The sequence below is a fragment of the Balearica regulorum genome, chromosome 11 (genome assembly GCF_011004875.1).
Source record: "Balearica regulorum gibbericeps isolate bBalReg1 chromosome 11, bBalReg1.pri, whole genome shotgun sequence".
NCBI classification, from domain to species: Eukaryota; Metazoa; Chordata; class Aves; order Gruiformes; family Gruidae; genus Balearica; species Balearica regulorum.
The window spans coordinates 18,122,055-18,144,632 of NC_046194.1; the positions used below are offsets into that span (position 1 = coordinate 18,122,055).

At 41.3% G+C, this 22,578-nt stretch overlaps 1 protein-coding gene across 7 annotated transcripts in view; it reads left to right on the top strand.

Annotated features, from left to right (window-relative positions):
• Positions 1 to 22,578, top strand: part of GRIA3 (glutamate ionotropic receptor AMPA type subunit 3) — a 156,065-nt gene that overhangs the window by 80,634 nt on the left and 52,853 nt on the right. For 5 of the 7 annotated variants that reach the window (XR_012837301.1, XM_075763570.1, XM_075763569.1 and 2 more), the window contains exons 5-10: positions 8,086 to 8,139; positions 9,883 to 10,044; positions 13,707 to 13,874; positions 17,209 to 17,313; positions 18,650 to 18,757; positions 19,927 to 20,133. Coding sequence is in view for 6 of the 7 variants with exons in the window: in XM_075763570.1 (XP_075619685.1) it covers positions 8,086 to 8,139; positions 9,883 to 10,044; positions 13,707 to 13,874; positions 17,209 to 17,313; positions 18,650 to 18,757; positions 19,927 to 20,133 (804 nt within the window). In the remaining variant the exon portion in view is untranslated. The remainder of the gene's footprint in view (positions 1 to 8,085; positions 8,140 to 9,882; positions 10,045 to 13,706; positions 13,875 to 17,208; positions 17,314 to 18,649; positions 18,758 to 19,926; positions 20,134 to 22,578) is intronic. The other 2 variants (XM_075763572.1, XM_075763571.1) reach the window with 1 other exon arrangement.

The window sequence follows — 22,578 nt, forward strand, 5'->3', positions numbered from 1 at the left end:
TTATGAATGTCAGTTACCAGGGATCGTAAAACTCTTTTATCTCAGTGTCCTCCAGGGTCTGATGTTTTGCAGTAGAATATGTCCTTTAACAGCAACTGTGCCAACCGATTAGTTAATCTGACAATATTGCTAAGTCACGCTAAGGAAAATGAATTTAGGAAAATTGTTTCAGGGCACAGAAAATTCACAGAAAACTTTGTCATCACACTGAAAGAAATTAGGAGAAAGTATCATGCCCTCAGAACCTATGTTGCTGTTTGTAATTTTTTTCCTAAGTAATTTCTAATGTAACCTTTTATGCACAAATTAAATGCATATTCCACTACACAATCTTCAGTCACCAAATGTCAAATTAGTTACGGGAAAAGAAAGTTTAGCCATATGGAGGGAGAACGAAGTACAATACAGCTTTCAGATGTTGCGTTTAATTACCCTCCAAGGACTAACATGCACAACCATCATCTATCTGGAGATGGCCTAAAAATAAAATTTCACTCTTGATGTGACTGTCATCAAGGAGAGAGGCAAGGGAGAGAAGGGCACAAGAAGGGGAGGGAAAATCTTAAATAAAATGCTTCAGAGGCATCTCTGATCCTTGCTTTACACCATGCACATTTTTGTCCCCTTCTTCTAGGAGGTTCCTCTTCTCTTGGAGATTATCTCCCATGAGAGATACATTGCAGAAGAGCCCAAAGCCATTTGAAGAATGTTTTATAAGCCCAAACAAATGATCTTGATAATGTGCTGTAGAGGAAAGCAGGATTTTGGTTATGAGGTGTAGTCACAGATGTATAACATTGCAGTTGCATACAAGTAAAGTTCTTAGGTCCGTATACTGCACAAAAATACAAAATCCAGCAGTTGGGACTGTGCCTGGATTTGTGACAGTCCCTAGAGGACATGAAGCCTCTGAAATGGTGGATGAATTAATCTCAACTGTATATGCAGTTATTTTTATCTGCAACAAATAATATGTGTGTGGAATCTTCATCTTAATATTTAATACATTCTTCATTTAATATTTAACTCAAATTTAATATAGTACTCGTTCTTCATATAAATGAAATCATTGTTTACTGCATATTTTACAGCACCACAATCCCTGGTGGCCAGATTCCCATCCCATTAATACTAAGTGAAGAAATAAATTGCCTTCCCTGGGTTTGCACTACAAAAACAATCATGAGGTTTTGACCCGTTGTATGAGGGAAGTCACTTCTACCGAATGCAGGAATGGCTTTATTTCCATGGAATTCAAGGCAGGACGAGTATCACTTGTTTGGCTGTGACAGACCACCACTAGCTGTGTCATATCTTTTGCCACCACAGGACTGCGGTTCCTTTGGAACCTCATGTGTTGGTGTTAGTGTGATAGAGACAAAATCATGCCATCAAAAAAGCTATTCTTTTATAAATTTACCGAGAGAAGATCGAGCCTTATCTAGTGTTTATAATCCTCAAGGAGAACTTGCTCTTTCCGCAGGAGCACGGGTGTGAATTGGAGAACAGGGGAGTGGGCGCTGCAAGCTGCCGGTACAATGGATGAGGTGACAAGGGATCTTATTTTTTACTGTGGCATCTGGTTAGATGAGGAAAATCCTGTTCACATTTCAGGAGAGCTTTTATTTTCTGTTCTCCTCCTATTTATCCTACTCCTATCTGGAAAATTTACATGACAAGGGGTGACCTGTGCAAAGTAAACATAGCGAGGGATGATTATGCATGGCTGTCAAATGCTATTGCACCTTTGCTCCTGTGATAACACTGTAGAAGGTCCGCACGTTGCTGATAGCAGTGCGCTGAGCCCAAAGAACTGCACTGCAGCGGCTGCAAGCCCCATGGGCAGCTCCCCCACTGCAGCAAGAGAGGACTCTCTTTTCCAGCCAAAGGGCTTCTTCAGTTTCTCCTTTTCTTGAGTGGTAGAAACAGAGCTGAGATGCAGTACGCTGCAGATGCCGCTCAAGATAAGCTAAACATCCTTGCTACCATGCTGACAAGAACTTTTTGGCCCTTGACTTCAGCTTTTATTGAACTAATTGGATTGTCACCCTGATATTCTGTTCCTTTCCTTTCTTAAGTGTGTCCTGAAGACCAAATTAGCCAGTGCCACTGGTCCAATAGGGTGCTGCATGACAGGGCACAACTTTCCAATCATTCAATCCAATATCAGGCAGAAGCTGCTCAGATCTGAGATAAGCTGTAACTCACTCCATCCTCAGAACAGAAACGCTATCAATAGGAACAGAAACTAGAAAACACCTGACCTGATACTCAGGGGAGAAGACAGTGTGCTCCACAACAATTTAGGCTTGCCAGACAGTTGTTGCTGAGCTTGATACCCCTGCTGTTCCCACGAAGTGCAATCAACGCTGATAGCTGATCCTGAGGATGCTGTTGAAATTTTTGTTAGACCTGAATCCATTTATCTGTTTTCCTTGTTTGCTGCTGAAAAGAAAGAATCCTGCCATCGTTTCTGGCATTTGCACACTGCTTTGAAGACAAAGGTGTCATAATTGTATTTCTATAGCGAGGTATAAAGGCACGTTACTGCTCAACTGGAGGTAGCTAAGCTCTCCTGTCCTCAGAAGCTTACACGTATACTTAACAATCAGTAGAAATGCTTGAAGTTAAATGTGGGCTTTTTGCAAAAGTGGAACCTAAATTAATGCATGAATAACCTCAACAAAGACAACAAAATCCTTTTTTTACTCTGAGCTTATAGGAAATCTCATTTTTCTTGCTGTCTTTTTAAAACCTAGGAAAGAAGAGTTCTAGAGTTAAACTGCCTCATTGTTCCCAGATACGGGCGAAATGGAAAGACGCATTACAGCAGGTCAGATCTCTGCCTGTCGTTCCATTTAAGTGGCATATTTCTGCCACTTGTCAGGTATGAAAAGCACAGTAAAAATCTTTAGGCCTTCTTTGTGGCAATACTGCCTGTCAGCATCAGTATTTTATGTTATGGAAGGATCGAATAGACTTTATCAGGGTTTTGAGCTATAGATAAGGTAGTCTGTACTTTTGTGATCTAATTTTTTTCTTTCTTTTTTCATTTGTAAATAAAGGATGATCAATAACTTTGGTTAGACAGACTAAACTGACCATATGGCAGTGGATTCAAATGAAGGGAGGATGAGCTCCAAACAGTTATTAATTGGACACAGTAGTTTTCTTTTCACTGCTGCCAAAATCGTGATAGCTACTTCCCTAGGTAAAAGTGCAAGCATCTCCTCTCCGCTTGTATTTTTCAATGACTCTTTAAAATCAAAGCCCACAGAGGCAGTCAGGTGGATTTAAAAGCAACTGAATTGCTGGGCTTAGAGGGTTGTGATCAGTACAAAGGCCAGCTGGAGGCTAGTTACTATTTGGAGTACCCTAAGGGTACTGGGGCTAATACTGTTTAACCTCTCTATTAATGATCTCAAGGTTATGGGATGGAGCACGCTCTCAGCAAGTTTGCAGAGGGTACCAAATTAGGAGGAGTGTTTGATACCTGTCCTGGTTTCAGCTGAGAGGATTGATTTTCTTCATAGTAGCCAGGTGGTTGTGCTGCAGTACTTTGACAGGCTGGTGAAATGGACAGAGAGGAACCTCATGAAGTTCATCAAAGGGAAGTGCAAAGCCCTGCACTTTGGGAAGAATAACCCCATGTGCCAGTACTGACTGGGTAGAGGCTTCCTGGCTGGAAAGCAGCTCTGCAGAGAAGGGTCTTGGGGTCCTGGCAGACAAATTGAGCACCAGCCAGCACTGCGCTCTCACAGCAAAGGTGGCCAACAGCATCCTGGGCTGCAGAGAATTAGTGTGGTCAGTAGGTCAATAGAGGTGATCCTTCCCCTCTACTCAGCACTGATGAGGCCACATTTGAAGTGCCGTGTACAGTTCTGGGCTCACTGGTATAGGAAAGGCATGGACAGCCTGGAGCAAGTCCGGTGATGGGCCCCTACGATGATTAAGGGACTGGAGCATGATGTACAAGGAGAGGCTGAGAGAACTTGGGTTGTGTAGGGGGGATACTAATAACATCTACAAATACCTGATAGGAAGGAATGAAGATGGAGCCAGACTCTTCTCAGAGAGTCTCACTGAGTTTCAGAGTCTCAGCGGTGCCCAGTGACAAGACCAGGGGCAAGGGCACAAACTGAAATGCAGGAAATTCTGTTTAAACGTAAGAAAAATCATTTTTACTGTGAGGGTGGTCAGGCACTGACCCAAAGAGCTTGTGGAATTGCTGTCTTTGGGGATATTCAAAACCTGACTGGGCACGGTCCTGAGCAGCCTGCTCTAGCTACCCCTACTGTGAGCTAGGGGGTTGGAATAGGCAATCTGTAGAGGCCCCTGCCAGCCTCACCTCTTCTGTGATTTCCTCCATCCATAAAAGAAAAATTATCTTTCCCTTTTATGAATCAGAGACAAACCATTGATATTTTTAAAAGACAAAATCGGACTGCTCAGCCCCACCTACCAAATTTGCACTATTCTTCCATTACTTGATTTCTTTTGAGCCCACAATCTTGTCTTTCTTTAACCAGTCCTTTCCTTGTCTCTGCTCTGTTACTGCTGTTCGCCTGCACACTCTGTTCTTACCGTTCTAGTTCCTCATCAAGCCCTTGGAGAAATACTCCAGTGAAATCCCGGGTCTGTCTCCATCAATACTGTTTAAAACATCTCCCCTGCCTTGACTTTCATCCAAGAGTTCACCAGTCTCCTCAGAATGTTCCCTTCACCCTTAACTCCAACATTTAATTTCTGTGGCCAAAAAACCCATATCCGTGCTCTAGACCAGGAGCTAGCTGTGGTTGTAATTTGAGTAGGGAATAAGTCAAAAGGTAACAGAGTAATTGCGAGGTTAGTATTAAAGTTATTCTGCTTCCTCTTCACTGTACTTCCTCTTAGGTGTTGTGTAGCCTTTGAACTACATCGTGAGAGAATCATCATTATTGCTTTAGAAATACCACGATGCTCCATACCAATTTAATATTAGCCAGTTAATCTCTACAATGCTGCCTTCCAAAACTGTGAGAAAAATGTAAAAGCTAAGGCAAAAAATTGTAGTTGCCTGTTCATTATCATGATGACTGATAACAGTGGAAACCAAGTTGTCTTTATGCTTTCATTCAAAAAGTAACTTCCCCAGGCAAATAAAAAGTTGGCAATGCTGACTTCATTTCTCAAATCTGGCATATAGGTCTGTACTTCCAGTAAGGCTGATGCTGGCCAGCAGATTTTATTTTTATTTTAAAACCAGATACATTTTAATTATGTTCTTTCTGGATTTTCTCTTAATTAATTGGAAATATCCGAAGAGTTAATAAAAATACAAACTTTGTTTGATTCTATATCAAACCTGACATTATGATCTTTTTATCTACAAGGCAAGAATTATGTGGGGTCAGAAGTCTGAATTATTCATTTTAGTTTACAGCCATTTTTTCCCTCCTCCTTTGTTCAATATAAAATCTTATAAGCTTTTCTTTCAGTCAAGGTGAAAGCAATATTAAGTCTTGGAAGTGAAACTTAGCAAAGACATGTAGCTCTCTGAAATCCTTGTCCTGTAATCCTGGCTTTCTATTCACCACCACTGTTCAATATCCCACTTTCTATAGAAGCTTCGCAATATATAAGCAGTTGATGAGATTTATTTGTTATGCCTCTGTTTTCCTCCTTCATAAAAAAGCTTTATCCATCCCTTCGCTCCTCTAAAAGTAACACTGATGTCTGTGATGATTGTTTCTGCTGGGCTCTCTAATCCAGCAGCTCCATTCAAGATGCTGGACAGTTGGTAGAGGGTGGAAAGTGAGGGAGGAGGAGAGTTGTGCTTGTTAAGATACAGGACACCATGTGTAGAGAATTTTAAAAACATTGTTAAGATCCAGTTAAATAATTATGAACTAACATGTTGATTCTGTGAGCAGAAATACTGGCAGGTCACTTCTGAAAGATGCTTTATGAATTAAAGCTTGACTGTAGTATGTTGGACCTCTCTAAGGGACTAAACAGAATTATTTCTGGTCATTTTGGAGACGTGACAACAGATGAGATGGAAGTTGAGTCTGATCTATGCTAATGAGCCCTACATTTCCTATTTGCAGTATTGCTCCTGATGCCTGTACCAGCTCCATGTATCTTTATCTTACAGCCTCTGACTTCATCTGTCATGGTGTTTTTCTCTTAAACGAGCACATTTCTGGATAGAAATGTAAAAGCTTTCTTATTTGTTACTAAGGTTAAAATGACAGAGTATCGTTGTTGTTAAAGAAGTTCTTTGTCTTTAACCTTTTAAAAGTAAATTGCTGCCTTTAAGGTGAAATTAAAACATACAGAGAATTCAGTATGCAACTAGCATGCACACCAGATGATCTGAAGGAAGCGTGCACATTTCCATAGAAAACAAATGTGAGCGTAGGAAAGCAGATGCTTTCTACCAACAGAGTGTACATACAGTTCTCAAGAGAACCTGAACAGCAATTTATTTTCAGACTGCTGGAAGTATGCAAATTCCTACAGAATTAAATGTGAATTTAAAAGAAATGGCATCTATTAAGGACAAGACAACCCAAAGAGGCAATTGGGAACTTAATAATTTAATCAAGAACTTTAACAGGCTCAGCAGTATATCTAAAGTCAATGACTCAAATGTCATCTGTTTTTAGCAAAGACGTAAGTGGTCATGTTGAAAAGATGTCTTTTAGACTATGGCATTTGGAGTGTTTATCTGTGACTATGGAGAAGTACATCGCTGTGGTACGTATAGTTTTTCAGAGGATTCTCCATCAAAAAGCATCATCTGTTCACTTGAGCTGCTCGTAGGGTATAGTCAGTGATACCTGTGGTGTATCGCCAGCATTCTGTTAACTATTTTTAACTTCTATTAGTTTAACTCAGCAAGTCTGGGTAAGTTTGATTCTGTCCTGACACACACGTAATCACCACAATAACTAATTAAATTCTTACTACTGGACGTTCTTCCACCTGATGGCTGTGGGGTTGGATGGACGTTACTGAAGTTATAATCTGAAGGCAAGGGAATAGTGCCAAGTGCAGTGGCATAATCTCGCACAAGGGGTATTGCTGGTGAGCCGGCAGCCAGCTGCATAGACGTGGGAACTGTGGTTTTTGCTCCTTTCTGGAAAAGCGCAGTATTCCTGGAGTGGTGATGAACACACAGGATGGCAGAATTGAGGCTTGCCAGACAGTTATCTGCAAGCTCTCCTCCCTGTTATACCCCTACAGAATCCAACTGCTGCTTTTCTGTCCCGTAGTGATTCCATTTAATGACTCCGTTTGTACAGAGAGATGCCCAAGTGGGGTCAGGGAGGGCGGGAGATGTTGGTTTAGTGGAACATGCAACATCACATTTAGTATAAATTTTCGCTAAACATGTAAGGTCAAATGCGTTCGTTTAGATGTGCTGGAAGCGACAAGTTTTGGGGCCTTTTGAAAGCTGTCAAAAGGCAATGATGGTCACTGCTTATAACTTTAGGAATTTAAGCGTTCATATATGACAAGGGTTCTCATGGCAGGAAACCCCCCGTACGACCTGGAGCCTACCAAGCCCCATCGTGCCAGTACAGATTAATAAAGACAGTGGCTGGGCTGTGTCACCCACCTCTCATACACTCCACAAACCAGGAACAAAGTAAACAGGTACAGCGTTACCTCATTTCACAGCAGAAATACTTGAGCTGATAACTAAAATCAACCCCTCCGCCGTCAGCAGGGGAGGCACTGTCATCACAGGGGTGAGTTTGCCAGGTAAGGTCATCTCCACAAGTGGAGTCTTCTCAGCCTTGTGAGTTGCTCTTTGTACTCTGCCCGTGTGTTTTAAAACCACAAGTGACTGCATCGGGTCTGTAAAGTCAGAGGTCAGTAATATTCGTGCTCCCCATGGACTGGGCAACCTGAGCTAGTGGAGGGTGTCCCTGCCCATGGCAGGGGGGTTGGAACTAGATGGGCTTTGAGATCCCTTCCAACCCAAACCAGTCTATGATTTTATGATTATTACAATGTTCATTCTCTGGCTGGTTTGCATTAGCTGAGAGTCATCCTTTCACAACTGGATAATATGTATTTTTTTTCTTCTCACAGGTTGTAATCCTTGGCAAACATTCTAGAGGCTATCACTACATGTTAGCTAACCTGGTAAGAACTTCCCTTCATTACAAGTAGAGCTATGTTTTAGAGGGTAATATATTCTGTTCAGGTTGTGTCAACTTTAATCAGCAAAAGAAGAAATGCATGAATGAGTTCTCGCATTTTGAGAAACTACTTCAGAAAATACTACAACTGGTATGTTATAGTCATTTGTACTCAATTATGGTCTTTCTTTTGTCTAAGAAGCTCGTATCCTCCACTAATTTTAAAATAATAATTTAATTATATGTTTTCCACTAATTTGTATCCTCATAAATAAGACACTTGATAACCATAATCATCTATGTAACATATTTGAAATTTAAGCGCTCCAGGAAAAATAATTATAGCATATTAGAGTATAAAATAAGTGAAAGAAAGCAGCAAATTAGAACAATTCCATCAAGTAAACAGCTGTTTAGCTGTTCTTTTTTATTTCAGAGTGTAGGGTCATGCCTGTGTATGTGTTGACCTACCAGGATAAGACAGTACATTTGTATAGGTATCAGAGCTTCTTCTGGATTCTAGAATTTACTTTCAGGGAAGTTTATGATGCCTTTGAAACACCATCTGCTAGAGATCCTTAGAAAAAGTGTTACATGAAGGTGTTTAAGCTGAAGGAGGGTAGATTTAAATTAGATATTAGGAAGAAATTCTTTACTGTGAGGGTGGTGAGGCACTGGCACACATTGCCCAGAGAAGCTGTGGATGCCCCATCCCTGGCAGTGTTCAAGGCCAGGTTGGACGGGCCTTTGGGCAACCTGGGCTAGTGGAGGGTGTCCGTGCCCATGGCAGGGGGCTGGAACTAGATGATCTTTAAGGTCCCTTCCAACCCAAACCAGTCTATGATGCTGCATTGTAATTGATCCTGCAGACTAGGTTTTGGGTTCTGTGTCTACTGTGAGTGGAAAAGTGTTTTTCTAAAACACCCACTTCCAAATTAGCAATCCCATGTAGCAGAAAATTGTCTGTATCCGTGTTTTGGTGTGATTAAAGCAGAAAAGACAAATTTTAAAATACTCTTATTTAGTATAAGTACTGTATGACTTTAAGAAGTGTCATTTTGCATAATAAGAACCAGTCATGATCTCACTGATTAGCGTGTGCATAGAAATACAGGGGTTCTTACTCTGGGTTACCTTTTAGCGTGTGTAACCACTGACATTCAGATAAACATGACTGCAATCAAGTCATACTAATCAAAAAAGACACCAATTTACTGGCTCAGGCATAAATAACAACAGAGTGGGAGGGAATCATACCATTCTGTTTGCAAGTGAAATGTTAAGTAATGCCGTGATGGAGAACTGCCTAGCAAGGCGGTGCGTGCTTTGCCTCCACAGAACAAGATGAGTGTTGAGTGGTTTTCTACTCCCAGCGCTGAACCTTCACGTGCACTTTGCTGTACAAATGGGATCGAGGTCTTTGACCAGTTTTCACCGTGATGAGGAGAAAAGAGGAAACAGTACTTCAAGTTTCCCCGCTGTTTTCTTTCTGATCGGTGAATATTACGTACCACGTTGCCACAACGCAACAGGGCAATTTTCTGTCGCAAAGATCTGAAAAGAAGACATTTTAAACTCTACTCACAATCCCAATTGTGATAGTAATTGTCTCCTCGGTAGAATATTGTCAGCTAACGAGGGAAATTAATCAATTTCCTTTGTGCTACGCTTATAGCAGGTAAAACTGAGCTAAAGAAAAGGGACTTTGCATGGCAATGACTCTTGTTTTCTACATGTGTCGTCCCAGGGTTTCACAGACATTGTTCTGGAGAGAGTAATGCACGGAGGTGCCAATATTACTGGATTCCAGATTGTCAATAATGAAAACCCAATGGTTCAACAGTTTCTACAACGCTGGGTGAGGCTCGATGAAAGGGAATTCCCTGAAGCCAAAAACTCACCATTAAAGGTATTTATTTTACCCTGACAGTGATGGAGACATATTATATGAGTTGCTTTTAACAATTACTTGGGGTTTTTTAACCCTAGGTGTGTGCATGTGTATGATACAGGTCCCTGATTAGAGTATGTTGCAACATTGACTGCGCTTCTAGAAGAGAGAAGGCGGCAGGGGCTGTTAGTTGGACACAAGTGCCCACCGTGGTGGGAGTTCCTCAGAGGCAAAGGCTTGGTCTTGCAAAGCCTGTCATTTTGCAGTGGATACAAAATCTTTTAACTTGAAGTTCTTGAGTTAGTCTTGGGGTAGGGGCTAGTTAGGTTAGGTTTTAGATGCAAACTGTGGGTTACTAGACCATTTTAACACTAATAGAGAATTTCATGTGCAAAATAAAGTAGCTCTAGATTCACTGAGGAGCCACTGCCACCTCCTAGTCACTGCTGACAGTTGCCCCCATAATCTGACCCTGTGTTTTGGACCACCATCCTTTAGTTGAACACTCTGAACGTTATGTCTGCAACCAATAAAATTTTCCAAATTTTTTTGATTGAAAATCCCAGGTTCACCAAAACTCTCATAGATTGGGTGAACTAAAGGATACTGTTACTAGGAGACTCGCAACCTATTAATATCTCCTCCAGACTTTTTTCTGCCTCAGCATCTCTCTAGTAGAAGGGGATGCTATTCAGTGTCCAATCAAGGAGTGCATCAAGGATACTCTGTCCGGTGATGGAAGTCATAAAATCTTCTAGGACCACTGCATATTATTAATATTTCTATTACATTCCTTCTTTCTCTTCCTGTTTTGGTGAGGCCTGTTCTTTTTCATCAATATGCATAGGTGAATATAACCTGGGACTGGTGGTGGATGAGAGGACCTTAAATTCTGTCACTCCTGGGAGTTCAGTCCTCCATATCACGTGTACTGACTGTGTCAGGGAAGCCAAACCTATCAGAGAACCACAGCCATGATGAGATAATTCATGCCTTTCCTGCTTGATTTGGGAGACTCACAAGCAAATCGATGAACAGATTTGGAATTCAGAATTACTCTGATAAACTGGAGTAATGTCTTGACATTAGTAAGACAAAATTCAGGGAAGCATAAAAGACTATGTAGGAAGGAAAATTCTAGTCCAGCCCAGTGCATGGGGGGATACCAGGGCAGGCGCTGGCACTGTGTCGTACTGCAGACAGAACCGGAACCAGTTACGAGGTTCTGCTGCCAGAAGGCCAATACCATTTGGATGCATGCTTTTTCCATCCCTGGGATCATGTCATTTCTGAGGGGAAGGAAAATTATCTTAATCCCACGCTGTGCCAGAGCCTTGCTGGCATTTCAGAGGAGGCAGAAAAGGCAAGCAGAGGCCCACAGAACTCGGATTAATGTATTGTTCCCTGTTGATTAGGACCTAGGCCTGCTTTCTGAAGCTTCCTAGCAGTCAAGCAGAAGTGAAGATAAGTATCGTACTAATCTTAAAAGCTCTGAAATATATAAAGTTAACCTGGGAAGATTTTATTCCACTTGAAAGCAATTTACCTTGAGGGAAAAATTATTCTCCATCTTTAAAAAAGAATCTCAAGTATACGATACAAACACAAAGATTACATTACCTTTCCACAAATGTAGCACTCATTATAGAAACGTGCACAGTATTTGTCAATCAGACAAAAAGCGTACTTAAAAATTGATGTACAATATTTTTGATTAGGAAATAAAATTGCCTAGAGATTAAAGCCCTGATGTTTAATTTATTCTGTATTTTATCAGCCTTTCCCTTCTCTCTCTCTTTTTTCTCTTTGCATGCTCATGCATTTATAAGTAGAATTCAAATAAAGTAGAAAATTAGATAGCTCTCTTGGCATGACTTGGAAGGGACTGCGTTAAGGTAACTGACAATTGACGCAGTCTGCTGAAAAAATTATCAGCCTGTAAGTTTTATGTAGTGCTAGATTGGACAGCTATTACAATATTTTTTTAATCCAAGAACAAATACCTTAAAATTACTATCTGATTCGATATTGTTGTGTGGAATGTGATGTATAACCATTGTTAACTTACTAAAAGAGGAGAGGGTGATCGTTGCAAAGCATCACAGGAGGAGGTAAAGGTGGGCAGGATCGAAAGAGCGCCTGTACCTGAATACAGTCAGAGCAGGAACCACCCCACACACACCCAGTAAGAGTTTATAAACTGCTCATTTAAGACGCAGTAAGAATGACTGCTGTATAGCCTTCTTCACAATCCTACCTTTGCACTCTTTTTTGTCAGATACAGTTCTCTTGATCTGCACATGCAGACATGCCTCATTCTGTGCAGATTTCCTAAGGCTTTATATCAAACTGAAGAGTTTGCAATAAGATACTACACATTTTTTAAGAAACACAGCCCACCAATTGTGCTATCCTGCCCTACAGGATCAAATTAACTTCTTCTGAATTTAGTAAGTCTTAGCCACAGAGAGGGTAGCTGAACGTGCTGTTGAAACTTGGATTTCCACCTTTCTAATTCACGCATGGGCAGCCTGTCTTCTGGTACCAACTCCAGCGTGAGGTTCATCAGGAGCCAGGAGCTCTACGGAATCACACAGCCAAAAGAAGAGCAGGCACACCAGTACATGCAGATACCCCTTACATTCTTTGTTCCTGCTCTTCATTCTCTTACAAACACTGTGGAAATCCAAAGGGTCAGTTACAAGGGGTTTGAAATCTGGCTTTACACACTGAGTATATTCAATTGCTCCCAGTATGTACATGTTGAAATGGTCTCCTGTACACAGAACCTTTAGTTATAGGTGTGTTGTAGTGCCGGTGAAAACCAGTGATGTCATATGCTAAGCCTGGGGCACTCTAGGAAGGAAGAACTTTCAGACACATAAATGTGGAAAAAATGTGAAAAAACTACCTCCGTGACATTTCCTAGGTGATGCTAAATTTGTAGCATTGGGAGTGTCACCAGATACATACGACAAGCAATGGATGAAGTTGACAGCAACACGAACAAGTAGTTAAGGAGTCTGGGGGTTTTGTTGAAGAGTTGCTGCTACACAAAGCTTACCACCACCCTCAGATTTACCGTGGACTAAGAGAAGGCAGATGGGGAATTACCAAGGAGGTGTAATGCCTAAAGCATATTTTGTGATTACTCGCTTGTATAGCTGTCTTCTAAGAAAAGTAATCTGATCTATTCCTTGCCGCAGATGCTACCTAATCAGGGTTGTGGTCCAAACCAAAATGATTTATGTTAACTTCAATTCAAAACTGTCTTGGCAATCTTGTTAAAAAGAAAAAGAATACTCCAGGCAAAAACCAAATACGAGCTCTTCTTTTTTATTGGTAGCAGTATGGGCCAGCATAGAATTGCCGAGTTTTGTAGTGACCTCATTTAGATGACTAAGCTTCCAATTAAATTTAAACTTTATGCAACTATAAACTGGTTTTGTTATTTTGCTGCTGTATGCTCTACCAAATGAAAATATTTTTAATTCGTTAATTGAAATAGATGGAATTATTAAACTACGGAAGCACCTATGTCAAGACAGTGAGCAAGCAAAAGGGCTTGCAAGCATGATTCTTCTAAGAGTATTTTAACAAAGAGAAGGTGTAGACCTGATAAACCTGGGGGAAGTCTAAGACTTCAGTTTGTCGCCTTATTTTATTTGCATCAATTCTAGTACACGTCTGCACTGACCCATGATGCAGTCCTAGTCATAGCTGAGGCTTTCCGTTACCTCCGAAGACAGCGTGTGGATGTCTCCAGGAGAGGTAGTGCTGGAGACTGCCTGGCTAACCCTGCAGTACCATGGAGCCAAGGAATTGATATAGAAAGAGCACTCAAAATGGTAAGGGCAAACATACCACCTAATGAATGTGTGTATTCCACAATAGCAGCAGTTCTGGGGCTTAACTTGCATCTTACTCCGTGTACACAGAGTTTCTGTACTCACACAAACAGCTGCAGCTCCTCAGGAAAAAAAAAGAAATTAAAACCAAACAATGACAAACTGCAAAGGATGGCTAAAATATATTCAATAGAGACCAAGGCATAAGAAATTAGCTCTCAAAACTTTGGCCAAAATCACATCTCTCTGACCGGTGCAGCAGCTGCCTGATTGTCCACAGCGGAGCAGTCTAACCCCCCCATAACACCCAACCTTCCCGTCACAGCGAGCGTGAGCCATTTTGCACACGAGCATGTGTTGGGGGTTTCTAAAGTCAGGCTGACTGAGGCTGCAAATCTGACTAACAGAACTAGACTGGATCCTCAGCATGTGGATTGTAGATCTTGCAGGGATACATGTATTTATGAACTTAAACACATGTATGCAATTTTGATAATTTGCCAGTAAAAAGTCAACTCAGATTGGTTTGAAGCAGTGGAAAAAATTTTGTCGGTCGTACCACTACTGCTGGATTTCAGCACCAGCCTGAACCTTGACACAGTTTAGCCTCAAACCAGTTCTGATTCCTGGCGTAACTTTGCACTCAGCCTGATTACCGTCTGCGTGACCTGGTTTTTATCCCTACCACTAGTTATTGCATGGGATCCTACCTCACTTATGTCTCTAATTTTGTTGATTTTTAACTCTTTTTAGACTGCTATGTGTTAAAGCAAGTGACAACAGGAAAAATTGGATATCTCTCAGATATAAGAGACAAGAATGTGGTCTGCTTTTGATCTGGCTCAAATAACTCTAAAGCAAACCTGTTAGAATCGATTCTTTTAATGCAGGCATAGAACTGGAATGAGTGAGATCAGAATTAAGCCCGTGTTAGGCATAAACAAATCCTAGGTCAGCCTTCATACATTTAGCTTAATTACTGCTTTTTCTCAATTACCATATTGGAAGGATTCTATCAGAAGGTTATAATGAGTTATAGAGGGTTATAATCAGTTTTTATCACTCTTAAGAGGGAGAGAGATGGTTCAGTCTCACATTGCCAGAGCTCTTTTTATGCCATTATGTCACTTCCTAACAAATGCCTTAACTGCACGTTCACTAATGTAGCATTACACACTTTTGAAGACAAGTTGATTAAATTCAGCCTTCACAATAGTTAAAGAATTTGTACTGTCCATTTGAACTTAATTGCAAGCAAAACAAAAAACTCCTCTGAATGTGATACGAGGTATTCATGTCAACAAAGAAAACCAATACTGCTACAGGACACTCCCTTGTTCAGGAGAATTTATTTAAAAACCATAATTCATAAGATACACAAAGCCAAACACATGATTGGCGAAAAATGCAGACGTTTGACTTTCAGCTGATTGCCTTGTATTGTTTTAGCTATTCAAAGTCATGTAAGTGAGGTTTATATACACCTCCACCAAGTGCTACCCAAGATCATCCCACACTGCCTTCCAGACCCCATCCTGTCCATCACACTCTCTCCCTCTATTCAGACAATGATCTTGAATCTTTACTTAAGGAAAAAAAACCTGATTTAACAGTGTTCCACTCCACTCTGTAGCAACAACTCAGGTAAGAATTTTTTCCAAGACATCCTTGAAATACCCTGTGCCAGCAGAAGGTTCGGTGCCATACTATAGTCAGATGGAAATAGGCATTACCTGGGTCTGCTTCCCTAAAGCCTTGAAAACTGTGCGTGTCTGTATTTCTAAAGCTGATTCTAAGACATGAGATCAGTGACAGACAGTTTACCTGAACAGATCTGGGCAGTTATAAATAGTCACTCCATTTGCGGTTGCCTCTGCATGCTGCTACCAGAAGCGTTCTGAGTCCTGGTGAGTCTTCCTGCCTCGGTGCAGCCAGATTTTGAAAAGCACTGAGTTTTCCCACCAAAGATAGAAACAAATTAAATTTGAAGTCAAAAGGTGTCAAGTGCACAACGCTCATGTCTCAATACGCATCAGGATGAAGCTGCCCTAACAAGCTCTGCTGAGACATACAGTCACTGCTGTGCTAAAGTAGCCAGACAGCTTCCAGCAAGTGCCAGAAGCAGGCACAGCACTCACATCTGGCTGCAAGTTATATGTCAAGTACCCTACAAATACATTTGCTCAGTCCAGAGTTGATAAGACCTCTTGGGGGCAAATTTGGCTTTCAAAGTCCCACTCACCTCTCTAGCTTTCTGGAGACAGGAATAACTCACATGTTCTTCCAGACCCCTGAAATGATATAAACTATTTTAAGAAAGGTTCAAATCCACTTATTGATGATAAAAAAAAATCACACTCCTTATAGGTCAATCTGAATTTGGCTCACTGGATAATTTGGGGTCCAAGGAATTTTGGCTGTTTCTGTAGCCTTGTCCACCGTAACAAGTTTGATCGCACCATCTCTAAACCATAACTAGCAGATCAGCCACCAGCCCTGAACAGTTTCCCTTTGACTCGTCTTCCGTCACCTCTTCCTCTAACTTCTACAGCATTTCGCTAAATATTAAAGCTAATTTACCCCAACTGAAGTTTTGTACTGTTACCCCTGATGTTGCCTGAGATGACAGCTTGTCAGTGTTGATAAGTGATAAATGGAAATATCTCACCCTTTCATACAGGGAAATAAGATTTTTTTCTTTGAAACAAAGTACTTTATACTTCCCTTAAGATGATTCATGTGAGTAGGTAATGATAATGACTTACCGTCTACACACTCATCCATCCAGATTGAGACCAAAACTCCATAACCAGTAGAAACAATTGTCTGTAGTCATTCGGAGAAGACATTCATTCCTTTCTCCTACCCTGGGACTGATCTTAAAATAAAAGCACTTCCTGGAATGAGCAATGATGTGGGATTCTGGTCCGTATCGCAGATCACGCTGTACCCCCTTGTGAGGGGTTTAATGGCACTGTGCCTCGCTGATACTCCATGCTGTATCAGTAACCCAGTGTGACTCAGCATGACAGAAGCAGTCTTTCTTGCATTTAACATACGTGCAGGGCTAATTTCACTTATGCTTAAATGCAGCTCACTCTGTAGTAGTGAATCACCAGCCGAGTACTAACTAACAAAGAATATGTACAGCTGAAACGGAGAGAATTGGGATTGTTTTTTGTTATGAAGAATATAACTGGCTATGTCAAAAGTGCTACAAGTCTCTTATATAGATAAGAATTGTGCTAGAGCTAGTGGGTTCCTGCAAAATGTAACAGAGGGAAAAATAAAGTGAATCTTTTATTAAAATGTTTTTTCTGTTTATTCCCTTAAGGTGCAAGTTCAAGGAATGACAGGGAACATCCAGTTCGATACCTATGGGCGGAGAACAAATTACACAATTGATGTGTATGAAATGAAAGCTGCTGGATCACGGAAGGTGAGTTTCAAGATACGCATCCAGATTTCACGTCTTCACAAATATTTATTCCAACAAACTAATGAAACTCAAAACCACCACACTGGTGCTGTAATAACAGGGCCCTGAGGAAACCCCACCATCTTGCTGTTTTCCCTGTCCCAGGAACCTTGTTCTATTCTGTTCCTGAACCAAACCGCGTGCCCTGCTTAATATCTTCATTGGTTTCCATGTCAACTTCAGACCCCACTTTTTTCCCTTAAAACTCTTGCGGAGTTTTTCCACTGCCAAGCAGAATACCTGCTGTCACGGTCCTGTGCTCAGCCCTGTCTCCTAAATTCCATCTTTCCCTTCCTCTCCATAGCAGACCTTGGAGCTGTAGTGAAACTGGAGCCAGTGTATTTTAGAAACCTGAAATTAACAGAAAATAATTTGGTTTTAATTAGAATTTGCTACCTGTTCTCCTGTCTCCTAAATCAAGTATAGATCCTAAGTGGGATAGTTGCCTAGATCCCTGTTATAAAAGAAATTTAGTGCAGATTTTCCAAAATAATTAGGTAGGTAGGGTCTCAGGAGTATCGAGAGAAGAGTTTGTGTGGCCACGGGATGTAAATCCCACTGATTTCACCTGGCGATAGGTACCTAGCCTGCTTAGTCACCGGTGCGACTCCTTGAACTCTTCTGCACATATTTGATAACGAAATACCTCTGGACATGGCCCAGCCATTCAGCTTGGTTTACAGTGCCGGCAAAAGTGTTACTTCTCTGTTGTGCAGAAATACAAAAACCAGTGTTACAGCATAGCAATGTAGCCACGGCACCACGAAGGTCAGCAGAAGCCAGCTGGCAAATAGTCACCTCCTGCTCACAGAGGGTCGTGTATCCCCTGCTGAAGATGCTGCTGCTGTGCCTGCACTGCTAACGACGTCTGGGCATCTGCTCTAAAGCTAGCTCAAGCACGTCTGCAGGGACTGCATTCACTGTCCGAACTGCAGCAGAGTAGGGATAAAAATTACAAAATCAAAGAATTTTGTGCAGTTTATTCTCCTGTCTAGAGCATATTCTCATGCTGTGCATGCATGGGAATTTATTCCACAGGCACCACGATGATGTGAATTCAGATAGGGAGAATTTAATATGTATTTTCTCTTAGATTTGGGTTGTATTTATTTGCACGTGGGCTTGAGAGGATTGTTTCTTTAAGGAAATTAAATTAAAGCTAATGTAGTCCTTTCATGGCAAAACGTTGCATGAATAAGCGTTACAAAGCCATATGTTTTGACAGTTCCTGTTACAAGTTCACACACCAGAGTCCTTGTAAACGTGTGTAGTGAGGTAACAATCTCCATTTTTATAGGCTGGTTATTGGAACGAATATGAAAGATTTGTGCCAGCATTAGATCAGCTGCCCTCTAACGACACTTCATCCGTGGAGAACAGAACTATAGTAGTCACTACCATCTTGGTAAGTTTTATGTTCTTAGTGTGTTTGTGTTTAGGAAACAAGACGCATGGCTCCTGAGGTGTGCTAGACGCCTGGCCAGGAGGCAAATGTTGAATACTGGGTGGCTTCAAGTGACTGAAAAGTTCAACATCTTCCAGAGATGTGCTGAGGGCTTGCCCTCAAACTTCCACGTGTATCGCTAAGTTTGCTCACAGGAGAAGCTCACTGAGCTCAATGTTGCGTTTTGCTGCTTCTCAGACACTTGAACTCAATCAAATGCCTCACACAAGTGAAGTTATTATGCATGTATGTAAATGACTGCAGGATCTGGCCTTCCTGCCGTAGGGTCAAATCCTGCACCCCTCACTCAGGTACAGCTCCTGTAAACTCAACCCCTGAGGACTGAGTAAGGGTGGCCCAATGAAGCCTGTAGAGAACTGGAACTGCTCTAGCACTGGGTGAAAAGCGACCTATACCCGTGCAATTCCAAAGGAGTAAAGCTCTTCCTGTGTCTCATAAACAGCAGCAACCGTGTCAGTCCCAATGCCTCTAGCAGATGTGCTCTGTACAGTATTGTTTGTGACTTTTATGCCTGTTACAGTTCTACTAAGCATGAGCCAATTTTATGCTATTTCCTGAAGCTTTGTATTATATACTCGTACGGATTTAGCGAGATATAATCAGCATTTCAGCTAGAATTTTCCAAGAAGGCTAAGGGAATTTATTGACAAAAATTGCTGCTGAGGATTTTAGCCTAGCTTCCCTTAGGCTGCTTTGAAAATATCTCCATCAGAGCCCCGTTCTAGGCCACTGGGGCCTTAGGAAATTATTTTGATGGTACAAGTGTTGGGTATGTCAGTTCTTTAAACACTAAAACCTGGTTTATTACTACAGTGATGCTATTTGACTGTCTAATCAGGCCTAATCCTGCAAACAAAAGTGTAACTTCGTTAACGTGGAATAGTCCTGTTGTCTTCAATGGGTCCGTACTAGGAATGAAATCAATAGTATGTGTGGCTGTAGGATCAGCCAAGGATTTTTAAACTGCAAAAGTCTGTCTTTCTGTACCAAAGCAGGAAATATTGTAAATACTTGCCAGTAATATAAAGGATAATAAGAGCTCTCATTTTGAATGTTTTAAAGCTGTATTTTACATTCATAGACTTTTGATCTTTACTTTTGTTTCAAAGGAATCACCATATGTAATGTATAAGAAAAACCATGAACAACTAGAAGGGAATGAGAGATATGAAGGATATTGTGTAGACTTAGCTTCTGAAATAGCAAAACATGTTGGAATAAAATACAAACTGTCAATTGTTGGAGATGGGAAATATGGAGCTAGGGACCCTGAGACTAAGATATGGAATGGCATGGTGGGTGAACTGGTCTATGGGGTAAGTTTCTCTTAACCTTCATTTTAATGTTCTTTATAAAAAGTTATGCTGAAAGTTAATAAACTGCAAAATAAAGATCGCCTGTTTGAATACCGCCTTTAAAATTCTAGATATTTCTTTGTAGTGCCATTTTATAGTCTACTTTTCTAATCATTTCATTGCAGGAAAGTGTCACTTTTTTACTGCTGTTCTCCAAATCAGAGTCCACAAAATGTTGAGAAGTGGCATTGGGCAAATTTCAAATCCTTGTCTACGGCAGAATTTCCAGTTTGCCCCTCACATGCTGCTTTTGCATTTGCCACGTCTCCTTTTGCTCTGTCAGCCCTGTAAGTGCTGGGAGGGTGCACCCTCCTGTTAAAGGTCTGATCCTGTGATGCTGTGCTGGCCCTCGTTGGATCACTGAGGTGATCCACTCACATCCACTGATGTGAGACTAAAAACTCAGCCCCGTGGGTGCTTTTCAGGGTAAGAAGCAATGCAGGTGTGAAATCACCCACATATTTTTTAAGCCTTGGGTTCGGCTTTAAAAATCGACTGTCAGACCAAAAAAAAAAAAAAAAAAAAGTCTGATTCTTTGCATTCCTTTTTATATTTCCATATTGGGTGTACATTGCTTTGTTTAGTAAGAACAAAAACAGTCCGGAATTGCTATTTTAGAAACTTCTTTGAAAATGAGAATTTTGGAATACAGATAAACCAGATGGAAGGGGGAGAAAATTGGCTTTGCAGAAAAGACTTTACAAGCTGATATTTCATCTTTGCTTTTTTTTCCCCAAATGCTAATGAGATGATTTGTGATTCCACCCAAATCTTCTTTACAGTTTATTTTTAACAAGGTTTCCTTTATTAAAAATATCTGAGCAGAAGCGAATATTTCCATTGCCTCCTTTTGTTCCATGGCTGAGTGTAATTTCTAAAAGTCACCTCAAAATTTCCTTGGGATAACATATCATCAGTCTTGAAAAAATGTTGGGCGAGATAATTCTTTTGAAATGAATCAGTCTTTTTAAAGTAATCACTAGATTTGAAAAAGTTTTCTTATTCTGGAGGAGTCAGTCCTGATGCCTTATTATATACTTGCTAGCCTATTCAACTTATTTTGAACATTTTAACAACAAAATAATTTTAACAACCAACAATGTCTTTGTAGTATTGTATTAAGGGGAAGGAAATCTATCGATTAGAAAAAGTAAACAGGGATCTGGGCCCCTTGATTGTATCTTCACTTCCCCGTTGCATTGAGGTTTAACATTTTACAAATCTTCTGAACTCCCCATGCCTCAGTTGTGTGATTTGGGAAACCGGTGTTAACTCTCTTAGAGAATAGAAGTACATCAAGAACCTCTGAAGCAAAGGTTTGGTTTAGTTCCAAGCATAATTACATTGCAGTGGAAACCTAAACCCTCAGTTTCCCTGAGTGTGGTTCAAGAAATATCAAGAGTATTAGCTGTAATTGGGTCCTTTTCATATATATTTGCAAGTGACAAGCAATGAAACAGTTTATTCACTTAAACAAAATAATCATAGCATATGCAAAAGGCATGACAAAAGAGAACCTGAAATTACTGCTAACAGCCAGGGCGCAGGGACCGTCTGCACCAGCGGAGGGAAGGTGTGGCATGGGCCACTGCCCTTGGGACTTGAGCCAAGTAGGGTTAGCCTGTGCAGTGCTCTACGATGCAAGATCCATCTGCGTAAAGGGCCACAAAAATGCTCAGAGGGGTGGAGCACCTCTCCTCTGAGGACAGGCTGAGAGTTGGGGTTGTTCAGCCTGGAGAAGAGATGGCTCCGGGGAGACCTTAGAGCACCTTCCAGTACCTAAAGGGGGCTTATAAGAAGGATGGGGACAGACTTTTTCATAGGGCCTGTAGTGACAGGACAAGGGGTCATGGTTTTAAACTAGAAGAGGGTAGATTCAGACTAGATACAAGGAAGAAAGTTTTTACAATGAGGGTGGTGAAACACCGGAACAGGTTCCCCAGAGAGGTGGTAGATGCCCCATCCCTGGAAGCACTCAAGGTCAGGTTGGATGGGGCTCTGAGCAACCTGGTTTAGTTGAAGATGTCCCTGCTCATTGCGGTGGGGGTGGACTAGGTGGCCTTTAAAGGTCCCTTCCAACCCAAACCAGTCTGTGGTTCTATGATAAACAGGTTGGCTGCAGCTGCCTTTTCCACACCCCTTGGGACGAGCCTAGCTTGGAGAGCTCTGCCTCCTTAGCGTCTAACTGAGCCCTAGCTGCTTCCCCTTGACCCGACCATACTTGTGACCTTCCCAGACTAGCAAAACCCAGCCTTGCAAGCACCACAGACCATACCTTAAAACAACCCCAAACCCACCCCGCTATTGTGCTTTTCCCCTGCAAAAAGGTCCGTTCCTTTGTATTCTGAAGCACAGTTTTCGTCTCTGTTTTCTCATTAATGAAAAATTGAGGAACGTTTCCCTCCC